Source organism: Sesamum indicum, linkage group LG6, assembly GCF_000512975.1.
Source record: "Sesamum indicum cultivar Zhongzhi No. 13 linkage group LG6, S_indicum_v1.0, whole genome shotgun sequence".
Taxonomy (NCBI): domain Eukaryota; kingdom Viridiplantae; phylum Streptophyta; class Magnoliopsida; order Lamiales; family Pedaliaceae; genus Sesamum; species Sesamum indicum.
This window is the reverse complement of record NC_026150.1, coordinates 99712-120321: the sequence shown is the minus strand read 5'-3', so window position 1 is coordinate 120321 and position 20610 is coordinate 99712. Positions and strand designations below refer to the sequence as shown.

The window sequence follows — 20610 nt, the reverse complement described above, 5'->3', positions numbered from 1 at the left end:
ACAATGCTGCTGTTCCATTTTACAAGCTCTTCATATTTTCTGATTGGTGGGACAAATTCTTGATGCTGCTGGGAACCCTTGGTGCCATTGGCAACGGCCTCAACTCCCCACTCATGGCATTACTCTTTGGCGAACTTGCTGATGCTTTTGGTACATCTCAAAATGATAAAGTACTTCCTGTTGTTTGCAAGGTAGTATTCAAGAAATAAACCCACCTCTCTTTCTCTCTCATCTCTACTCTATATATGACTACTAATTAGCATCATTTATGTATTTCTTGTTATATAATAGGTTTCACTAAAACTTGTGTATGTCGCTTTGGGCTGCGGTGCAGCAGCATTCCTTCGTAAGTACACTATATATAATCTCCTACCATTACCAGCATGCACCTCCAATATTGAAGTTAATTCTGATCAATTATATATATATATATATTCATTCATTCAAACTTGGAAATTAACAAGGTGGTTTATGCATGTATGTATATGGTGATGATGATGATGATCTTAATTATGCAGAGGTGGCATGTTGGATGATAACTGGAGAGAGACAGGCTGCACGAATTAGGAGTCTCTATCTCAAAACTATTTTGCAGCAAGATATTGCTTTCTTTGATAAGGAAGTACATACAGGGGAAGTCATTGGAAGAATGTCCGGTGACACTGTTCTTATTCAAGATGCCATGGGCGAGAAGGTCATTCATGCATACACAATCCTATCCTTAATATACCCTTAACATATACATAAAAACATGCATCCAATCCAATACATAATAACTCACCAATTCATTAGTTATGCAGGTTGGGAAGTTCGTGCAGTTAATGTCCACATTCTTTGGCGGCTTTGTGATTGCCTTTACCAAAGGGTGGCTCCTCACCCTCGTCATGCTCTCATCCATTCCTCCACTCATGATATCCGGCGGTATCATGTCCCAGGTTGTATCCCGGATGGCCTCCCGCGGTCAAAATGCATATGCCGACGCTGCAGTTATTGTTGAACAGACTATTGGCGCCATTAGAACTGTGAGTTGTCACTTAATTATACTAATACTTAATAGCATTCTTAAGTAATCAGTTATCTGAAAATATGCAGTTTCAGCACCCTAATTTCCATTGTAATTAAACTGTCTAGTTGATTCCTACATGTCCAGGTTGCCTCATTTACAGGAGAGAAGCAAGCAGTGTCCAATTATGGCAAGTCCCTTGAAAAAGCTTATAAATCAGCTGTGCATGAGGGGCTGGCTACTGGACTTGGTCTTGGATCAGTTATGTTTATGATGTTCTGCAGTTATGCTTTGGCCGTTTGGTATGGCGGCAAGATGATCTTGGAGAAGGGTCATTCAGGGGGCGAAATATTTACTGTTATTGTCGCAGTTTTAACTGGTTCACTGTGAGTATAGTCCAAATAAATAATTATTCATCTACTTCTCAAATCTCTGTGTCTGTATTCTTTAACATGATATATGTCTGTTTCAGGTCTCTGGGACAAGCATCACCTTGCATGACAGCATTTGCGGCAGGTCGAGCTGCAGCCTTCAAGATGTTTGAGACTATAGATAGGAAGCCCGAGATAGATCCATTTGATCCCAGGGGCAAGATATTGAGCGACATCTGTGGGGATATAGAACTTAGAGATGTTTATTTTAGCTATCCAGCCAGACCAACTGAGGAAATATTCAGCGGCTTTTCTTTGTTTATCCCTCGTGGCACAACCGCGGCATTAGTTGGACAGAGTGGGAGTGGCAAGTCAACTGTGATTAGTTTGATAGAGAGGTTTTACGATCCACAGGGCGGTGAGGTTCTAATTGATGGGATTAATCTCAAAGAATTCCAGCTCAAGTGGATTAGGTCGAAAATTGGTCTGGTCAGCCAAGAACCTGTACTTTTTATGGGTAGCATCAAGGATAACATTGCATACGGAAGGGAAGGTGCAACTGATCAAGAGATTAGAGCAGCAGCGGAGCTGGCGAATGCTGCTAAATTTATTGATAAATTGCCCAAGGTTCTTTTTTTTTTTTTTTTTTAATGCTCGGGCAACAAGCATGATGATTCAACCATGTTTAGCCTTCTAGGATCCTTTGTTGACTGCTAAACTTTGCCGTGCAGGGCTTGGACACCATGGTTGGTGAACATGGGACTCAGCTTTCTGGTGGACAGAAGCAAAGAATCGCCATAGCCAGAGCAATTTTAAAAGACCCTCGAATTTTGCTTTTGGATGAGGCAACTAGTGCACTAGATGCAGAATCTGAGAGAATTGTTCAAGAGGCTCTTGACCGGATTATGGTTAACAGAACAACTGTTATAGTTGCTCATCGTTTGACCACAGTTAGAAATGCCAACATCATTGCCGTCATTCACAAAGGAAAGATGGTCGAAAAAGGTCAATTCCAAATACCTTCATCCTCTTATCTTTTGCTTACGGAAGCTAATGACGAAACACGTATTGAATAACAATTTTCAAGAGTTAACAAACTATATTACGTGATTGCAGAAGACTTAAACATTAATGGCAAATAAGATGTGCTGTGTATTTATGTATTTGGGGGTGAGAGTTCAGTACTTTAACTGGCTGTCTTTCTTTCTCTTCCAGAGAAAGGACAAAAAAAATAAATGAATATTGATCATCACAAGGAAAACCTAACATTTGCAGTGTATATCTGATAATTTACAATCAGGTACACATTCTGAACTTCTGGAAGACCCTGAAGGAGCGTATTCTCAGCTTATACGATTGCAAGAAGCACATAAAGATGAAGAGGAACCCATTGATGAGCCTGAACCAGTTTACAGTAACGAATATAGTAGGCAGGCGAGCCAAAGAGCATCACTTCTCCATGCAATTAGTCGGAGATCCTCTAGGCCAAGAAGTGGAAGCCACCGTTCACTATCAATCACATTCGACCTATCCAGGGGGCTTAGTGTTTCGCGAAGTGAATATGATGATCTCGAAACTGATGAACCCAATAAGCATCCAAAAGTCCCAATAAGCCGACTCATTGCTCTCAACAAGCCTGAGGCACCAGCTTTAACAGCAGGAGCTCTATCAGCAATCCTAAATGGGGCAATAGTTCCATTTTTTGGCATATTACTTTCCCTCGTCATTAAGACTTTCTACGAGCCGCCACATAAGTTAAGGCAGGACTCAAGATTCTGGGCGCTGATGTTTGTGGTTCTTGGCGTGGTGTCATTAGTTGCATATCCATTGAGGACATATTTTTTCGGCATTGCTGGTTGTAGGTTGATAAGGAGAATTAGGATGATGTGTTTTGAGAAGGTGGTTAATATGGAGGTTGGTTGGTTTGATGAGCCTCAAAACTCAAGTGGAGTAATTGGTGCAAGGCTTTCGGCTGATGCGGCTACAATTCGTGCTTTAGTGGGTGATGCACTGGCACAATTGGTTCAGGATCTTGCAGCAGCAGTAGTGGGATTGGTTATAGCTTTTATCGCATGCTGGCAGTTGGCACTTATCGTCCTTGGTATGGTACCTCTGATAGCATTAAATGGAATTGTGCAACTCAAATTCATGACCGGCTTCAGCGCAGACGCAAAGGTAGTTCAAGACTTGGGATAACAGAACTTTTTAACATACATAGGATAAACAAAATTTTGATTGTGCATACTAAAACAGACTTATATAACCTTCCCTCATTGTTTGCCTTTATGTTTGTAGGTGATGTATGAAGAAGCAAGTCAAGTGGCTAATGATGCTGTTGGAACTATAAGAACAGTGGCTTCTTATTGTGCAGAAGACAAGGTAATGGAAGTATACAGAAAGAAGTGTGAAGGCCCGGTGAAGTTAGGTATAAGGCAAGGATTGATTAGTGGAACAGGTTTTGGTCTGTCGTTGGCCTTGGTGTTCTTTGCCTATGCCACGGCTTTCTATGCAGGAGCACGGCTTGTTGAGGCTGGAAAAACAACATTTGCAGATGTGTTTCGTGTAAGTATGCTGCACTTTCTCGGTAATACTTTTGAAGAATATTATTTAGATCCAACGAGGAGGAAATCTGAGAATAACCTTGATTATTCACATCCTGCAGGTTTTCTTTGCTCTAACCATGGCTGCAGTGGCCATATCTCAATCAAGCACATTCGCCCCAGATTCAAGCAAGGCCAAGAGCGCGACTGCTTCTATATTTGCCATCCTAGACAGAAAATCAGACATTGATCCAAGTGATGAATCTGGCACGACACTAGAAAATCTCAGGGGAGAAATTGAATTAAGACACATCAGTTTCAAGTACCCTACTAGGCCTAATGTTAGAATTTTCCGGGACCTCTCATTGACAATTCACAGTGGCAAGGTATAGTCCATAACTCTTGTTCATCTCGTTGTTTCATTAGTTGCACCTGAAGAAACTATCTTATACAGAGTTTTACGTAAGGACTTTAAAAATACTAATTAGTATATAATGCATACATTTGTGGGACGTTTCAGACTGTTGCTCTGGTTGGAGAAAGTGGAAGTGGAAAGTCGACTGTGGTTTCTTTATTGCAAAGGTTTTACGATCCTGATTCAGGTGTGATCACGATTGATGGGATTGATATTCAGAAGTTCCAGCTGAAATGGCTAAGGCAGCAGATGGGACTTGTGGGGCAAGAGCCAATCTTGTTTAATGAAACAATCCGAGATAACATTGCTTACGGCAAGGAAGGGAACGCAACAGAAGCAGAAATCATAGCTGCAGCCGAACTAGCAAATGCCCACAAATTCATCAGCGGATTGCAACAGGTTAATTTTAACAACCGGGAATTTCTTCATGAAAAAAACACCGCCTGATTCATTCATTAGTTAATTATCATCACAGTGCAAGAAATGCTGAGACAAATTAATTAACAATGGTGCAGGGATATGATACAATGGTGGGGGAGAGAGGAGTTCAATTGTCAGGAGGACAGAAACAGCGAATAGCGATAGCACGGGCGATCATAAAAGCCCCAAAGATACTGTTATTAGATGAGGCTACCAGTGCATTGGATGCTGAGTCTGAAAGAGTAGTTCAAGATGCACTGGATCGCGTAATGGTTAACAGGACAACAGTAGTTGTGGCTCACAGATTATCAACCATCAAGGGAGCAGACCTTATTGCTGTGGTTAAGAATGGAGTAATCGTGGAGAAAGGGAAGCACGACTCTCTAATCAATATCAAAGACGGTTTCTACGCATCACTCGTGGCGCTCCACATGGCTGCTTCATCTTAATTAATAATCGTCTTCTTGAACAACGACTTGTTGGAATTTTATATATAATGAAGAATATGGAGGGGTGAACAAGTATGAGTATAGTTAGAGGAGAATAGGTAGTTAAGATGGTGGTGCAATAAATTAATTAAGAGCCATAGTGTAGCTAGCTAGTGAAAGTGAAATTACATATAAGTGTATATATATGGACTCAAAATCAGTATATATATATATATATATCAGCTTTGATGATTCGTTGCACTGAACTGATGGATTTGTCCTCTTTCTTTTTCAGTAAATTGAATAAAAAAGATCCAAATTTCATTGTTCGTTTTGATTCAACAGAAAGACCATACGTATGTACGATCTCTCTTGCTTTTGCGGTAACCTTTTCTGTGTTAACATCATACACATAATTAGCGATTTGTAGAATTAGGACCAAATCGATCTAAGAGTAGTTGTTGACATGAATTCAGATGTCTGACCACATATGATGTATATAGTTTTTTTGATGATTAATTATTCGAATTAATTATATAGTCATATGGTCTGTAGTCGATCTGTACTGTATGGGATCCACTCCGAGTCCGAATTGTGGTGATGGAAATAAAGCTGTATTTGAAGCAAGAAGAGAAGTTTTAGAAAGCTGCATATGTTTTCCAAACAATGCGGGATTCAGTGAGATTCTGATGCGTGTCTGTGATTGTGTTAGTATAAATAGCTAGCTATATTGAGAAGGGTAGCTGCAAGATTACAATATATAATAATAATAATAGATATTGGTGTCCTTGAATTGTGGTGCGGCAGTAATTGGTACGTAAAACCCCCTTTTCTTTTGGTAATTGTTCATCTTCATATAGACTAATTAATTTTTATGGTGTTGTTCAACTAAACGTAATTTTAGTTTCAAATCTTATAATGATTGGCAGATGGGATCAATGGATTTTGTGAGGAAACCAATCAAGATCCACAAAAAAGTTAAACTCGGCAACTGGTACAAAAAGTTGATGAGACCATTGAGACCTCTCTTTACAAAGTTGTTTACGGCACAAGCACCTCAACCTTTGAGAGAGGAGAACCTAGCTTTCATGGTCATACCACTTTCTTTCTTTAGTACTTATATGCTCTGGCATTTAGTTAGTTTTTAACACATTATTGCAGACTTGTATTGTAAAAGTGGATGCTAGCAAACCGGGATGGCAAAAGGCAGTATTAGCAGTACTCAGGAATTGCAAAGGTAGGATTAATGGGTGAGGTAGGTAGTGCTTGGTGTGGTTTATATGCTCAAATTAAACCAAAAATTTTATGTGTATAGGTGCACGCTTCAAAATGGATCAAAATGGAGTGGTGGAAGTATCCGGGATAGCTCATCCAAATCAACTGCTGAAGAAGATAGGCAAAGCCAGTCGTCTAGAGCTTCATTGGTTTCAATTTGGAGAGTGTTCCAGTAATCTTTTTATGCCAGAAACTAACAAGGATCCTGCACCAAAAAACCCCAATCCCTATAATACCTTTCCTCCATATGGATATCCTTATCAACCACCACAAATGTTCAACCCTTATACTCCATACTAGACATCACCACTTCACCTACGTACACCATTGTCATCATCATCATCTCTTTTGCTTATATTTCTAGGATTCTTCTTTCTGCTAATGCCAACGACATTTTACTTGATGTGAATTTGACAACCCTACTATATATTCTCTGTTTCCCTAATGACTTGTCTGTTTCTTTCTATCTAATAGTCTATATATGTTACCGATGGCGGGGAATTAACTACTCTAATCTAACTCATATTACTCAACTAATAATTTAATTAGGAATTAACAAGAATAAACTAAACTTGTTATTTTACTTGAATATTTGATCGGGTTACAATCAAACTATGCAGCAAAGGATAGCTGTGATCTAAAGCAAAGAATCTTCCCTTCTACAATAGATACTTTTTCCAAGAAAGATTCATCGTCCTTGTGTTACAAAGAGAGGTCCTATTTATACTAACTCGCTAAATTAGGTAATTATGGAATTTTTACTATCTCGCCCCTCATTCCTGGATGTAGGCATGGATGGAAACTTCTTGAAGGCTAGTTCGGTCTCCCCATTAATGCCTTGATTCCTTTGATGAAGCCATGATCCCCTTAACCTTGCTACTACTGCCGTAATTAAACTTTGACTTTCCCCAAATCAAACTTCTCATTAATAGGAAATATTGCATATATCTTGACTTATTTCCTTTCCATATCACTAACTTTTGCTGCTAATCAAGATGGTTTCTTGATTTACATGTATTTGAAATCCAAATATGATCTTGTCAACTAATGCACTCGAATCCCTTTGCCCTTGGCATCAAATCGAGTAAGTGCTGAATTACTTCATGCCACTAATACTCTACTACACAATTTAATCCAGAACCTGATGCTTTCCCTTTATTATTTGCTTGTAAATCATTTGATTACACCTAACATCGATTGTGAATGGTTACCTACCACACAATTTTTTCAAATACTTCTAAGCCAAGCTGCAAAAGAATTGCATAATAGAATGTGCTGAATTCAATTCGTCATAAAATCTTGAAAACCATCCAAACATTCCATGTAGTTTTTCTGTTTGTAGTAATCTGTTAGGCCCAGATTTCTTCCCATGGAATTCGCTGTAACCAGAATCTCCAGGAAGTTGGTTCCACCATCAGGGCCAACACCATCAGTGGTGCTTGAATTATCAGTGGTTGACAGGTTACTGGTTCTACATTGCAATGCTCGAACACTGCATGTGTTTAAACATGGACTGACCGCAGCAAAGGTCATGCGTGAAGCCTTGGGCTGACTTTCTGCCACAGCATATGTGATGGACTTGGAGCAGCACAATTCCTTAATGCAGTGGGAGAATTTGCGAGGGGTGCAGAGCAACTGAGTGTCACACCTGTGTGGTCAGAGACTTCCTTCCGTCGCCACCGCCTCCTCCTCTTCATCCTAACCCGGCGGTCCCTCCAACAATTCCTATTCCGGATTAGGTACACAGGGCTCTACTGTTATCCCGGTTGCCATACTCTCCTCTCCACCATGGTGCGTCCAACACCAACATCTCCAACCTCTGCTTCAACACATCAACCATTACATAATATTATATTTCTTCACTATTTGGGAATCAATTTCATGTGTGTAAATGCAATCCTGGATTATATTTATCTCAAACTGGCAACTAGGAGTGTCAGAGCTGCCTCCAACGATACTACTCCAACTGTCAAGTTAAGTAACGGTCTTGAAGTCATTAGGTCGGTCATTAAATATTGGATTTTGGGAGGGTTTGGCCCACCTAAACACACGAATCCTACCGGTTTTGGGCCTTGCTTTGGAAGAGGGCCCACGATTGCACATCAACCAATCAATTAATAATAGGATTAAATGTACTTTGCAACCCAAAATTATGAATAAAGTGCATTTATACCTCTAAACTATAAAACGTACTAAAATGGTCCCTCATGATATATATATATATTTTTTATGATAAGAATTTTCTTACTATTTACACCCTTAAAATATCTCTATTACAATCATTTTCCTAAATATAATCTGAATTATTATAAGTTTTTTATTTAAAATAAACACTATTCAAAACTTATAATTTTTATATTGAGTATGAAATCTATATAAGCTCCATACATTTATAATTTTTATATTTTTTTTACACTATTAGTAAAAATTATATAATTTGTGCCTTTGTTGTTATATATATTGAACTTTTTTTAAAAATAATTATCAACACAAATTCAAAATACTACATCAAACATATATATACTATAAAATATGCAAATCTATAATTAGTATATAATATTCTATATTTTTTTAAATAATGATATGATATATTTTTATTATGTGGAGATGTAATTGAATAAAAATTATATAAGTTATATAACATATTTTTTCTATAATATTATATGCATTATGTTTTGACACATATTTACATGAAATTTTTAACATAATTTATTTACTTTATAAAATATATTAGCATATATTGAGATTGTAAATACTTTTTGTGTTCCATAATTTATAAAAAAATATAAATTATAAATATTAATTTTTAAAATAAAATGTGAGTATAATTTTAAATCACTAAAAACAATTTGAGGGAGATATTATAATTAAATATATTTTAGGAAATGCGAAGGGCATTTTTTTTTTATCAATGTCAATTATTATATTAGGGATGATTTTATAACTTTTTTATATTTTATGGGTGTAAATAAAATAAAATATGTAATTGAAGAGTGTAAAGTATATATAACCCTTAAATAATATAGTATTAATTGTAGGAATGGAAGAAAAATAGGTTGTATGTTTGGGGTTTTGCGGAAGTTGAGTCCACGAAGTGAAACCAACTGTAGGTTACGATTTGATTCCAATCGCATTAAAACTTTAGCATTGGAAAAGTGAAGAGTGTTGGAAGAGGTGCGACGCGATTGGAGGGTGTTGTGTTCTGTTCCGCACTCTCACCCTCCACATCACTACTGCAGCAATAGATTTATATTATTATTATTATTATTATTATAGGTGTGGTGTGCCAAATAATTTATAAAATCATTATAGAATGAAAATGAAAAGCATTTGCAAAGCAGACATGATTTAATGGGTAATTAGTTGGTGGGGTGGGGCCGTACTTAGTATGATTAATAAGTATGTGTATGTGTATGTGTATTCCTTCATTTGAAAGATTAATAATAGTAATTAGTATGATGGAGAAGAAATTAGGTATAGATATATAGACAAGAACTGCTCTAATTAATTCAGGTATTCTTAATTATTTCTTACAAATAAATCAATAACAAAGAGTTATTGGTGAGTTGTGCATCACAAATCCATTCATCTATATCTATATATTCATTGTATGTAAAGTAAAGTTGTTTAACATGGGATGCGATGCCCAATTATTCTATTTACTAACTTTTATCTATTGATTATTACTAATAATAGTTTATTTGTAGGAGAGCAGAGTGCAGAGTGCAGACTCTTACTGTAAAACACAAAACTGACACAAATGATAGTATATAATTGGAATTCATTTCCCCAGAATCCAGCTTTTGTGTATTTATGATGATGAGGAGGAGAGGATGATGGGCTACTGAGACAAACCTTACCAGCTATGGCTATGATGAGTGGGTGATCAGTTGTTAGTAGGGTGGAGGAGGAAGGAACTATAAATAAATAATACTATTATTACTAAATTCATCCACATATGTTACTGTTGCAGTAATTACATAAAACACACCGCACACTCTCCAAATTATTACATGGAAAGATGGACAAAGTCTTTGACCACATTGCATTGCAGATTGCAGATGGAAATGTTAATATATTTTTTAATGCTTCCTCATCAAGCCACCTTTTATTCCAATTCCAACACCAACCCCAACCCCTCCTCTATAAAGTAATCAAATTTTAGTTCAAGGAATGGATCTGCTGTGCTAAAGACGTTATGTAGTTGTGCAGTTGCAAAGCTTTCCTTTCCTTAGTTCAGACTCAGCCCCCACCCTCACCCTCACCTTCCTCATCCTCACCTCAACAGGTACACACCTCTTCTCTTATTTTTATTACCTTCTCTCTTTCTTCTTTCTGTTTATGGACAAAACTCTCCTACTTTCCCTCTCACAATCTCTCTCTTCATCTCGCCTTTCTTTTAACACCCTATTTATTGATTACTGGTCTTATAAATAGAGATAGTGCATCTTTTGGGCACTAGTACACCAGTGGATGATCCTCCTCCTCGTTATATAAATTTGTAGTTGGGTAGCTGGACTGCATCTCTTTTCATGTTCCGATAAAGGCGCCGTCTTTCTTTCTCTTTTTTGGTTCAGTTGCTGTTGCCAGTTGTGCGTGTTTCCCATTCCTCTGCTCTGCTTTCTATGAAAATGAAAATTACATCACCTTTTGGATTGTAACACCCAACTTTCAATCTTTCCTGCCTCCTTCTCTGCCTCTCTCTTACTCCTCATTTCCATATTATTTCCATTGATTTGTGTTTACAGGCAGATTATAGAGCCCAGCCCACAAGTTGAGTAAGCAGCTTTGGTGTCTGCTACGATGTCAGCAGACACTTCATCAACAAATGAGGCGTCCACATCTGCAACCCATCCTGATGCCGCTAAAACTTCTGGCGTTGATGGAAGCAGAGATCACAACAGAAACCAGACCGCAACTGCAGTGCCCTTTTATAAGCTATTTGCCTTTGCTGATTCCATTGACAAAATATTAATGATTGTTGGTACAATTGGCGCCATCGGCAACGGCTTGTCCCTTCCGCTTATGACAATCCTTTTCGGGGACTTGATTGATTCTTTCGGCCAAACCCAAACCAAAGACGTTGTCTCAGCTGTCTCAAAGGTAAACCTCCACACTTGTTCATTAATATGTTTCCTACATTTTTCTCAAATCCATATTTGTTTCTGTGGTATCCGTTTCATACAATAAATATTTATGTTGGTTTCTCATACTCAACCCGAACCCCGTTGCAGGTAGCACTAAAGTTTGTGTATTTGGCGCTGGGATGTGGTGTAGCAGCATTTCTGCGTAAGTGCATCCAACCACGTTAAATATAGAATTAGTTGGTGCTGATCAGGTCAACAAAAACTCCTTTTTAATGTCTTGCAGAGGTGGCTTGCTGGATGATCACTGGTGAAAGACAAGCAGCACGCATTAGGAGTCTCTATCTGAGAACAATTTTAAGACAAGATGTCGCTTTCTTTGATAAGGAAACTAATACAGGAGAAGTAATTGGAAGAATGTCCGGTGACACTGTACTAATTCAAGATGCCATGGGTGAGAAGGTATTACTCCTCGTGTGCTATTGATATTTTGTTAATACCAATACAATGACATGTTTTATTTTATAGACAGATTGTGTCAAGCCATTTTATTTTCTTTTCTCTTTTTTGGTATTTACTGTTATGCTGCAGGTTGGAAAGTTTATACAGCTGTTAGCAACATTCGTGGGAGGCTTTGTGATTGCATTTATTAAAGGATGGCTCCTTACCCTTGTCATGCTATCATCTATTCCTTTGCTCGTAATATCTGGCGGAATCATGTCCCATGTCCTATCCAAGATGGCATCTCGTGGCCAAAATGCATATGCTAAGGCTGCAATTGTGGTTGAACAGACAATTGGCGCCATCAGAACTGTATGCCACTAATGTAGAATTTAGTTTGCACCTGCATCAAAACAAAATATACTTCTATTCAGACTTTACCCTTCACCTTTTTTCTGCCCGTAGAATAACCTAACCTTGGAAAACCCATCCAGGTTGCCTCATTTACTGGGGAAAAGCAAGCTGTGTCTGACTATGAAAAGTCCCTTGTGGAGGCCTACAAATCAGGTGTACATGAAGGGTGGGCTAGTGGATTAGGATTCGGATCGGTTATGTTCATTCTATTCTGCAGTTATGCCTTGGCTATTTGGTTTGGTGGAAAGATGATCTTGGAGAAGGGTTATACAGGGGGAGAAGTGCTTAATGTGATTATTGCAGTGCTAACTGGTTCCATGTGAGTAGTACTTGCAACTTTTCTTAACTTGTATATGTTTGTTTTATTCACTTTCTGGACTTTGTCATGACATAATAATGTCTCGATGTGTTTCTTTCTTCTCATTCCAGGTCCCTAGGACAGGCATCTCCTTGCATGACCGCGTTTGCAGCAGGTCAGGCTGCAGCCTTCAAGATGTTTGAAACTATAAGCAGGAAACCTGCAATAGATGCATATGATACCAGAGGGAAAATACTCGAGGACATTCGTGGGGACATAGAACTAAGAGATGTCTATTTTAGCTATCCTGCCAGACCAAATGAACAAATATTCAGAGGCTTCTCTCTATTCATCCCTAGTGGCACGACAGCAGCTTTGGTTGGACAGAGTGGAAGTGGGAAATCAACCGTGATAAGTTTGATTGAGAGATTTTATGATCCAGAGCTTGGTGAAGTATTAATTGATGGAATCAATCTTAAAGAGTTCCAGCTCAAGTGGATTAGGTCAAAACTTGGTCTTGTCAGCCAAGAACCAGTGCTTTTCACAGCCAGCATTAAAGATAATATTGCATATGGAAAGGATGATGCAACTACTGAGGAAATAAGAATGGCAGCAGAACTAGCAAATGCTGCTAAATTCATTGATAAACTGCCCCAGGTTTATTGTCATTTTGAATTTACATGTTTCTTTTTTTCCATCCTTGATTTCTCGTACCTGGCCTGCTGTGTAAGCATGTGTATGGAACACCTGTTTTGTCCTAAACTTTTCTCTAGTTACTAAACCCCAGAGGTCAGTTTATGCTTAATTGCTGTTTAATGCAAATTTCCCACAGGGCCTTGATACCATGGTTGGTGAACATGGAACTCAGCTTTCTGGTGGACAGAAACAGAGAGTTGCAATAGCCCGAGCAATTCTGAAGGATCCCAGAATCCTACTCTTGGATGAGGCTACAAGTGCACTAGATGCAGAATCTGAGAGAATTGTGCAAGAGGCATTAGACAGGATTATGGTAAACAGGACAACAGTCATTGTTGCTCATCGTTTAACTACAGTTAGGAATGCTCATATGATTGCAGTCATCCATCAGGGAAAGATTGTTGAAAAAGGTATCCTACAAGTAGAATCATGCTAATTTTTGCACTGCTTGGGAGATTGCCAATGAGAGAGCGAGCACAGTTACAAGATTCATCAGTCGTTTATTGGCTTTATTAAATTGTTATTAGAGATCCATACACTATTTCAGTTTCATATACCATAAATGCTGTTTTCCACTGAACAAGGAAGATAAGACAACTTCCAAAGAGAATTCCCACTTAACAATTCTCCTGGAGTTTAAAGAAGACTATCTGGATTAACTAAGTTCAATGGCGCAGGCACACATGCTGAACTACTCCAGGATCCTGAAGGGGCGTATTCTCAGCTCATACGCTTACAAGAAGCAAATAAAGACTTGGAACACATTGATGAAAAAGAAAAATCAGACATCTCGATGGATTCTGGTCGACACTCGAGTCAAAAAATGTCATTCGTGCGCTCCCTTAGTAGAGGGTCCTCCGGAAGAGGAAGTAGCAGCCGTCATCAATCATTATCATTTGGTCTACCTGCAAGGCTTCATGTTTCCGATTCCACATTAGAAAATGCATATGTGGCTTCCCCTGAAACATCTGAAAAGCCTCCGAAAGTCCCCATTCGCCGCCTTGCCTGTCTAAATAAGCCCGAAGTACCTGTGCTGATACTGGGTGCTCTAGCTGCGATTGTTAATGGTGCAATAATGCCTGTTTTTGGTATATTAATTTCAAGTGTGATAAAAACGTTTTATGAGACGCCGCATAAGTTACGCAAGGATTCAAAATTCTGGGCCTTCATGTTTGTGGCCCTTGGGGCGGCATCATTAATTGCATATCCAGGAAGGACATATCTCTTTGGAGTGGCAGGGAATAAGTTGATCAGGAGAATAAGATTAATGTGCTTTGAGAGGGTGGTTAACACGGAGGTTGGTTGGTTTGATGAGCCCGAACATTCAAGTGGTGTGATTGGAGCAAGACTATCTGCTGATGCTGCTAGCGTTCGTGCTCTAGTTGGTGATGCACTTGCACAGATGGTTCAAGATTTATCCTCGGCAGTTGTGGGACTGGCTATTGCTTTTGAAGCAAGTTGGCAGTTGGCACTTATCATCCTTGCTATGATACCTCTGATAGGACTGAGTGGATACGTGCAGATTAGGTTCATCAAAGGGTTCAGTGCAGACGCAAAGGTTTTTATTGCTCATCCTTTACTAATTAGATATATTTAGGCAATGAAGTGAGTTGCAGACATATTTTCTAAACAATCTGACATATGTTGGCGCTTGTGTCCTCTGAATGTTTGCAGGCGATGTACGAGGAAGCAAGTCAAGTAGCTAATGACGCTGTTGGTAGTATAAGAACAATTGCTTCCTTCTGTGCAGAAGAGAAGGTAATGGGAATGTACAAAAACAAGTGTGAAGGCCCAATGAGAAATGGGATTAGACAAGGAGTGGTTAGTGGAATAGGGTTTGGTTTATCTTTTGGGTTGCTGTTTCTGGTGTATGCTACAAGCTTTTATGCGGGAGCTCGACTTGTTGAGGATGGCAAAATTACATTTACAGATGTATTCCGTGTAAGTGCTCAGTCCACCACATCATGATCATACAAACTTACTGGCTTGCTTCTGTTTAAAGTTTTGTACTACATATATGTAAATGTTGCAGGTTTTCTTTGCTCTAACTATGGCAGCAATAGCAATCTCCCAATCAAGTTCATTAGCTCCTGACTCAAGCAAAGCTAAGAGCGCAGCTGCTTCTATATTTTCTATTCTTGACAGAAAATCTAAGATTGATCCAAGTGATGAGTCTGGGGTGAAGCTAGAAAGTTTGAAGGGAGAAATTGAACTGAGACACGTGAGTTTCAAGTATCCTAGTAGGCCTGATGTTCAGATTTTCCGGGACCTTTCCCTGGCAATTCGCAGTGGCAAGGTATGCTTCCTAAGTTTGATTTAGGAATCAAGTAAATTTTGTTGTTGGGTGATGACATATGCAGTGATGTTTCTTTCAGACAGTTGCTTTGGTAGGGGAAAGTGGAAGTGGGAAATCAACTGTGATATCGTTATTGCAAAGATTCTATGATCCTGACTCGGGCGTGATTACAATAGATGGAATTGAGATTGACAAATTCCAATTGAAATGGCTGAGACAGCAGATGGGACTTGTCAGCCAAGAGCCTGTTTTGTTTAATGGTACGATCCGTGCCAACATCGCATATGGAAAGCAAGGAAATGCAAGCGAGGCAGAAATCACAGCTGCAGCTGAGCTGTCGAATGCCCACAAATTCATCAGTGGGCTGGCACAGGGATATGATACGATGGTGGGAGAACGAGGGGTCCAACTCTCTGGCGGACAAAAGCAGCGTGTTGCCATTGCACGGGCCATCATAAAAAGTCCCAAGATACTACTACTAGACGAGGCAACCAGTGCATTGGATGCCGAATCGGAGAGGGTAGTTCAGGATGCACTAGATCGAGTAATGGTGAACCGGACTACGGTGGTCGTGGCTCACAGGTTATCAACCATCAAGGGAGCAGATGTTATCGCTGTTGTCAAGAATGGAGTTATAGTTGAGAAAGGGAAGCACGACACTCTAATCAACATCAAAGATGGCTTTTACGCATCATTAGTCGCACTTCACATGACTGCTGCCTCTTAATTTTCTTATAATTGATAAAATGGGTCTACTCGTCTAATTTTGAGTTTTGTCTCTTGGCTAGGACTAGGTTGATGGAATCGGATTATCATCAACTTATATTCCAGTATCTGTTTACTGCATTCTACTACTCCATCTCTCAACACGATTTCTTTTTTTTTGTGACAAAGTCCTGCTAGTTCCTTTTGATGATTATTATTATAGTAAAAAAAATAATACTAGCGTACCATATCAAAAAAAAATAACAACACTAGTGTAATGGTGAAACATGCGGGATCCATTGCCGTTTGACTGCGAGATGTGTGGGACCGCGGGTCGTCGGAGCTTGATGACGCAAGGGATGACGTATTTCCTCATCCACTCACCAATGACCAATGTGATTGTTCTTATTAAAAGAGTGTCTCCAATTTCCAATACTGAGCAAGACTAGCTACAACATCCCACCCCCAACTCAGAAAAGCCGAGCATACAATTACAATTTCACAACCCGCCAACCCCCCCATATATTAATTTGAGGGAAATCGAACAACGTGGAGTGTTAACTCGGTCCAACATCACCCCAATTGCTCATCATCTTACTTATATCCCAACACCACAAACTCACGAAAACAAATTCACTTATCCTCCTCGCTTTCATCATCACTATATGAAACCAGACCACTGATGCTCACACACCTGGACACATCCATATCGCTATATGTTTTTTGGGTGGTTTCCCCAGCTTCCTTCCTATCACCTGTTGGTGTTTCTCCCGAATCTCCATTTTCCACTTTTGCTTTCTTCACTTTGATTATCATGCCTAAAGGACGACCTTCACGATTCTTCCTTCCTGCTACTGAATTTTTATCCTACAAAAAAAAAAATAGATAAAAAGCATTTCAGACTTGATATAAGCCATACGCATTTAACTGTACCGCTATGAGATCGTAAATTTGTACTCCTTAAATATCATTACCAAAGGCCTACTATTTAAGTGATGTTTAACCACACGAATTCTTCAAGTGGTTGCAGGTCCTAACAATTGAGGCATCTATCTAAAAGTTCTTTGAGCTAGTCCGACTCCCAAGCATCCTGTGTCGATTACAGTATAATAAATAACTCACTGTTGGAAGCTTTTATGTCGTCTACAGTCACTCTAACCCAATTTTCACAATACACTGAAAAAACATGCATTTACAAATATTCTCAGTTCATCATCCAGTATTGCTATCAAAGGACGAGCAACATGGAGACAAAAGTATGGTCATAGTCAGAGGTAACAAGAAGACACCTGACAAATCTCACAAACTACATGCCCAAGTCATAAATTTTCACGTGTTTGACATCTCCTAACAAGTATATTACGAAGTTCAATGTCTCCCATTTACTCAAGAACCCTTAAATCTTGTTTCTATTTTGAAGACATAACACTGATAATTGGGCATAATGGAAAGACAAATTTTTATTTGGAGATCTAGGTATTATACCAAAATCTAGCGTCCTGGTATAAACCAAGATTCAAAAGATTGACAAAACTCAGCCATGAGTACAACTCAACCATTTAAGATCCTTAATGTAAAACCCACGATTGATCCAAGAACTCGTGTAAACTGGTTCTTTCTTTGCAGATCACTTCTAATACACAACCGAACTCATTCCATCTCAGTAAATGCAACCACAGAATCAGTATCCAGAGGCTTCACGGGAAATTTCCTAAGCACCAACCTTTCATGGTGTAATTCTTTTACTCATCTTTGCTTCATCTTCCTCTTCCTCAATAATTTTATTTAAACACATCTTGGTGTTTTGGCAACACTTTCAACATAGGGACAAATAGTCAATTTTGCAACAATTTCGATCTATTCTGAACTAGAGAAATTTACCCACCAATGATCTTCCGCAGGCACAAGAGTCTTTCTCTATCAAAGGGCCGATACGGAATCTTCCTGAATAAAGTCGGGAAAACTAATCGATTACATTTCTGAACCTTGTACGTATAATGTTACTGTTGAAGGATGAAGCATAATACAAACTCATACCATCTCCCCGAAGGCATCAACCTTCGTATCAGAATTGGGGTGCCAGATTATTTCTGGCATCCTTTTCCACCCACCAGCCCACTCACTGCTGGCTACTCCTGTTTAAATACTCTGGTTAATTTTTTCTACATACCAGTCTCAATCTCCAGAACCCTCAAGGCTTAAATCATACTCGACTATGATGCCTCCTCTTGCCTCCACCCATTACTGTCATTGTGCAGTCAAATTGTGCCAGATACCACAGTCCCCTTCTCAGATTACAATAAGTATGTTAACAAATTAGTATATTCATCAGACAAAATGAACAAATAATTGTACTTTCTTCTAGCATTACCTATTGGACTATACAAACATTTCCAAACCCAAACTTTCACAACATTTCAAAGTAGATTTAATCTGAAAAAATTAATCCTCATATGTGAATATGAAATATACCCTCACAAAGACGGGCAGAAAATATAAAGCAGCTTGATCCTATGCTACCAAACACTTCATCATATCATTCCAACTGTACCTGCCCCCAACACCTCTCTAGCCTCTATCTACCCCCACCCCCAATTATGGAGATCCATCATGCTATGCCTGCTTTCTTCTTGCATTACTTATTTGACTCTACAAACATTTCCAAACTCAAAATATTGCCAGGCTTCGAAGTAGATCTATCTGAAGAAATCAATTATCATATGTGAATACGAAATATAGCCTCACAAAGCCAGGCAAAAAATATAAAGCAGCTTGATCCTATGCAACCAAACACTTCTTCATATTATCTCAAGCCTCCGCCCACCCACACCCACCAACGTAAACAAGCATACGCACTCTCAAAGATGATGGGGGAAAGGGGGGATAAATGAAGAGAGGAAAAGCTGGTCCCTTACTGGGACACTTAGTTAATGAAAAGAATTGTTACATCTAAATGCATAAACACAAGTCATGTACGTGACCACGTGCAACCACCTGACTTTTTGGAACTGGAGGTGTCTCCTTTAGCTCACGTACAACTTCAGATTGTGATGCCACTGCTGCCTAGAAGCCAAAAGTGGAGATAATGTTGATTTTATGTTATATGCCAAATTGATATCAAATGACCAGGTTCAAGGTTATAGGAAATACACCTGAAAACCACGCAGCTGTTTCTCTTCTTCGTCAGCCATTTGACGTTCGAATTCTCTTCTCGACTGCAAGGAGAGAAAAGCCAAATCAGAAACTTGACACAAACAAACTATCCCGACAGTAAGTATACATGAAAGTGAGCGCCAGTTTACTCTAAAACGTATAGATGCATACAGGGTAAACCTAGAGAATAAAGAGACCCATGGAGAAAAAAGCACTTCATTCTGACACCATCTTGAATTCAAACTTCAACTTGGTGACAGCACATCAGTCGGACCAGAACCAATAATCATGGCTCTAAACGCATTTTGTCACTCTGAAATTTTTACTTTTCAATCTTTTTGCTTGTTCTTTTCCAATTTGGTACTAGGTTCACCAGTTATTAGATACTATGAGGGGCAAGGAATGGTATCAGTGATGACAAAGCAGATGGCATTGAGTATCAGCATCAGCAAAAACCTTAACCATGTGTTTCCTAGAACTGACATTTTATATTTATAATATCCATTTGATGTTAGGTCAACCAACTAAATGCCTCCAAAGGAATTGGACAGCTAAACCACAGAAAGGAAAAATCATTTGCATGATTTAGAATCCACTGGTTATAAATTGTCTTAAAAGATGGAGTCAAGGACTCTCAGAAGATTTAAACTCTCTTTTTGTTTTTCTCTTTCTCTATTTTCCACAGAAAAACTATTGTTTATTTTCTCAGCTACGCCTGATTTTTCAGTCCTCCAAGATCTCCTATGCAATTTTGGAGCATGTAATATCATGTGTGCCAAGCAACAGTAACAAATGGTGTGAATTCAGTGAGAATGGCTAGTTCATGCAAGCATTTTACAACTTTGTTATTTCTGTAATAATTAAAAAATCAATAGCAGACAGAGAGTCACCAGTTCTAATTTTTCTAGAAATTCAGTCTCATCTTCGTCCAGAGCTTTTGGTGGTCCTGCAAGTCAAATATCAATGCAAAGCCACTGTCAAAAGCAAGACCTGGATCTTTGTCACCAAAAGGCTCACTCTTAGTAAACAGAAACAATTAAGTTATGATGCACAGCTTCAATTACCTAAACC

At 38.8% G+C, this 20610-nt stretch overlaps 3 protein-coding genes and 1 long non-coding RNA gene across 5 annotated transcripts in view; 2 read left to right on the top strand and 2 right to left on the bottom strand.

Annotated features, from left to right (window-relative positions):
• Positions 1-5443, top strand: part of LOC105162987 (ABC transporter B family member 4) — a gene marked incomplete in the record, with an annotated part of 5748 nt that extends 305 nt beyond the window's left edge. The window contains 12 exon segments of the mRNA XM_011081176.2: positions 1-191; positions 292-346; positions 519-694; positions 801-1022; positions 1151-1389; positions 1476-2001; positions 2106-2379; positions 2675-3549; positions 3670-3936; positions 4037-4300; positions 4435-4728; positions 4845-5443. Of these exon segments, the coding sequence (XP_011079478.1) occupies positions 1-191; positions 292-346; positions 519-694; positions 801-1022; positions 1151-1389; positions 1476-2001; positions 2106-2379; positions 2675-3549; positions 3670-3936; positions 4037-4300; positions 4435-4728; positions 4845-5198 (3737 nt within the window).
• On the top strand, positions 10588-16530 carry LOC105162985 (ABC transporter B family member 4). 2 transcript variants are annotated; one of them, XM_011081173.2, is made up of 12 exons: positions 10588-10740; positions 11201-11555; positions 11687-11741; positions 11823-11998; positions 12128-12349; positions 12472-12710; positions 12821-13346; positions 13522-13795; positions 14063-14943; positions 15060-15326; positions 15418-15681; positions 15761-16530. In XM_011081173.2, exons 2-12 carry the CDS (start codon positions 11256-11258, stop codon positions 16406-16408), a joined length of 3852 nt encoding a protein of 1283 aa, XP_011079475.1. In that variant the 5' UTR covers positions 10588-10740; positions 11201-11255; the 3' UTR covers positions 16409-16530. The 2 variants fall into 2 exon arrangements, with proteins under 2 accessions (XP_011079475.1, XP_011079476.1); XM_011081174.2 differs by lacking the exon at positions 10588-10740 and adding an exon at positions 10795-11044.
• The window catches only part of LOC105162986 (protein FAM192A), a 6914-nt gene continuing 3077 nt past the window's right edge, over positions 16774-20610 (bottom strand). The window contains exons 4-7 of the mRNA XM_011081175.2: positions 20430-20485; positions 19539-19601; positions 19381-19449; positions 16774-17253 (exon numbers count right to left, since the gene is read on the bottom strand). Of these exons, the coding sequence (XP_011079477.1) occupies positions 17020-17253; positions 19381-19449; positions 19539-19601; positions 20430-20485 (422 nt within the window). The 3' untranslated portion in view covers positions 16774-17019. The remainder of the gene's footprint in view (positions 17254-19380; positions 19450-19538; positions 19602-20429; positions 20486-20610) is intronic.
• Positions 18271-19327, bottom strand: LOC110012130. The gene is made up of 2 exons (XR_002287264.1): positions 18424-19327; positions 18271-18330 (listed from the first exon to the last, which is right to left on the bottom strand). It is a non-coding gene; the product is annotated as an uncharacterized LOC110012130 (long non-coding RNA).

What these genes read in the sequence shown, in the direction of transcription:
- LOC105162985 (XM_011081173.2), top strand. Translation starts at nt 11,256, where the DNA reads ATGTCAGCAGACACTTCATCAACAAATGAGGCGTCCACATCTGCAACC. An exon ending in GGTTCAGTGCAGACGCAAAG is followed by an intron (nt 14,944 to 15,059) that starts GTTTTTATTGCT and finishes GAATGTTTGCAG; the next exon opens with GCGATGTACGAGGAAGCAAG. An exon ending in TGGCAATTCGCAGTGGCAAG is followed by an intron (nt 15,682 to 15,760) that starts GTATGCTTCCTA and finishes TGTTTCTTTCAG; the next exon opens with ACAGTTGCTTTGGTAGGGGA.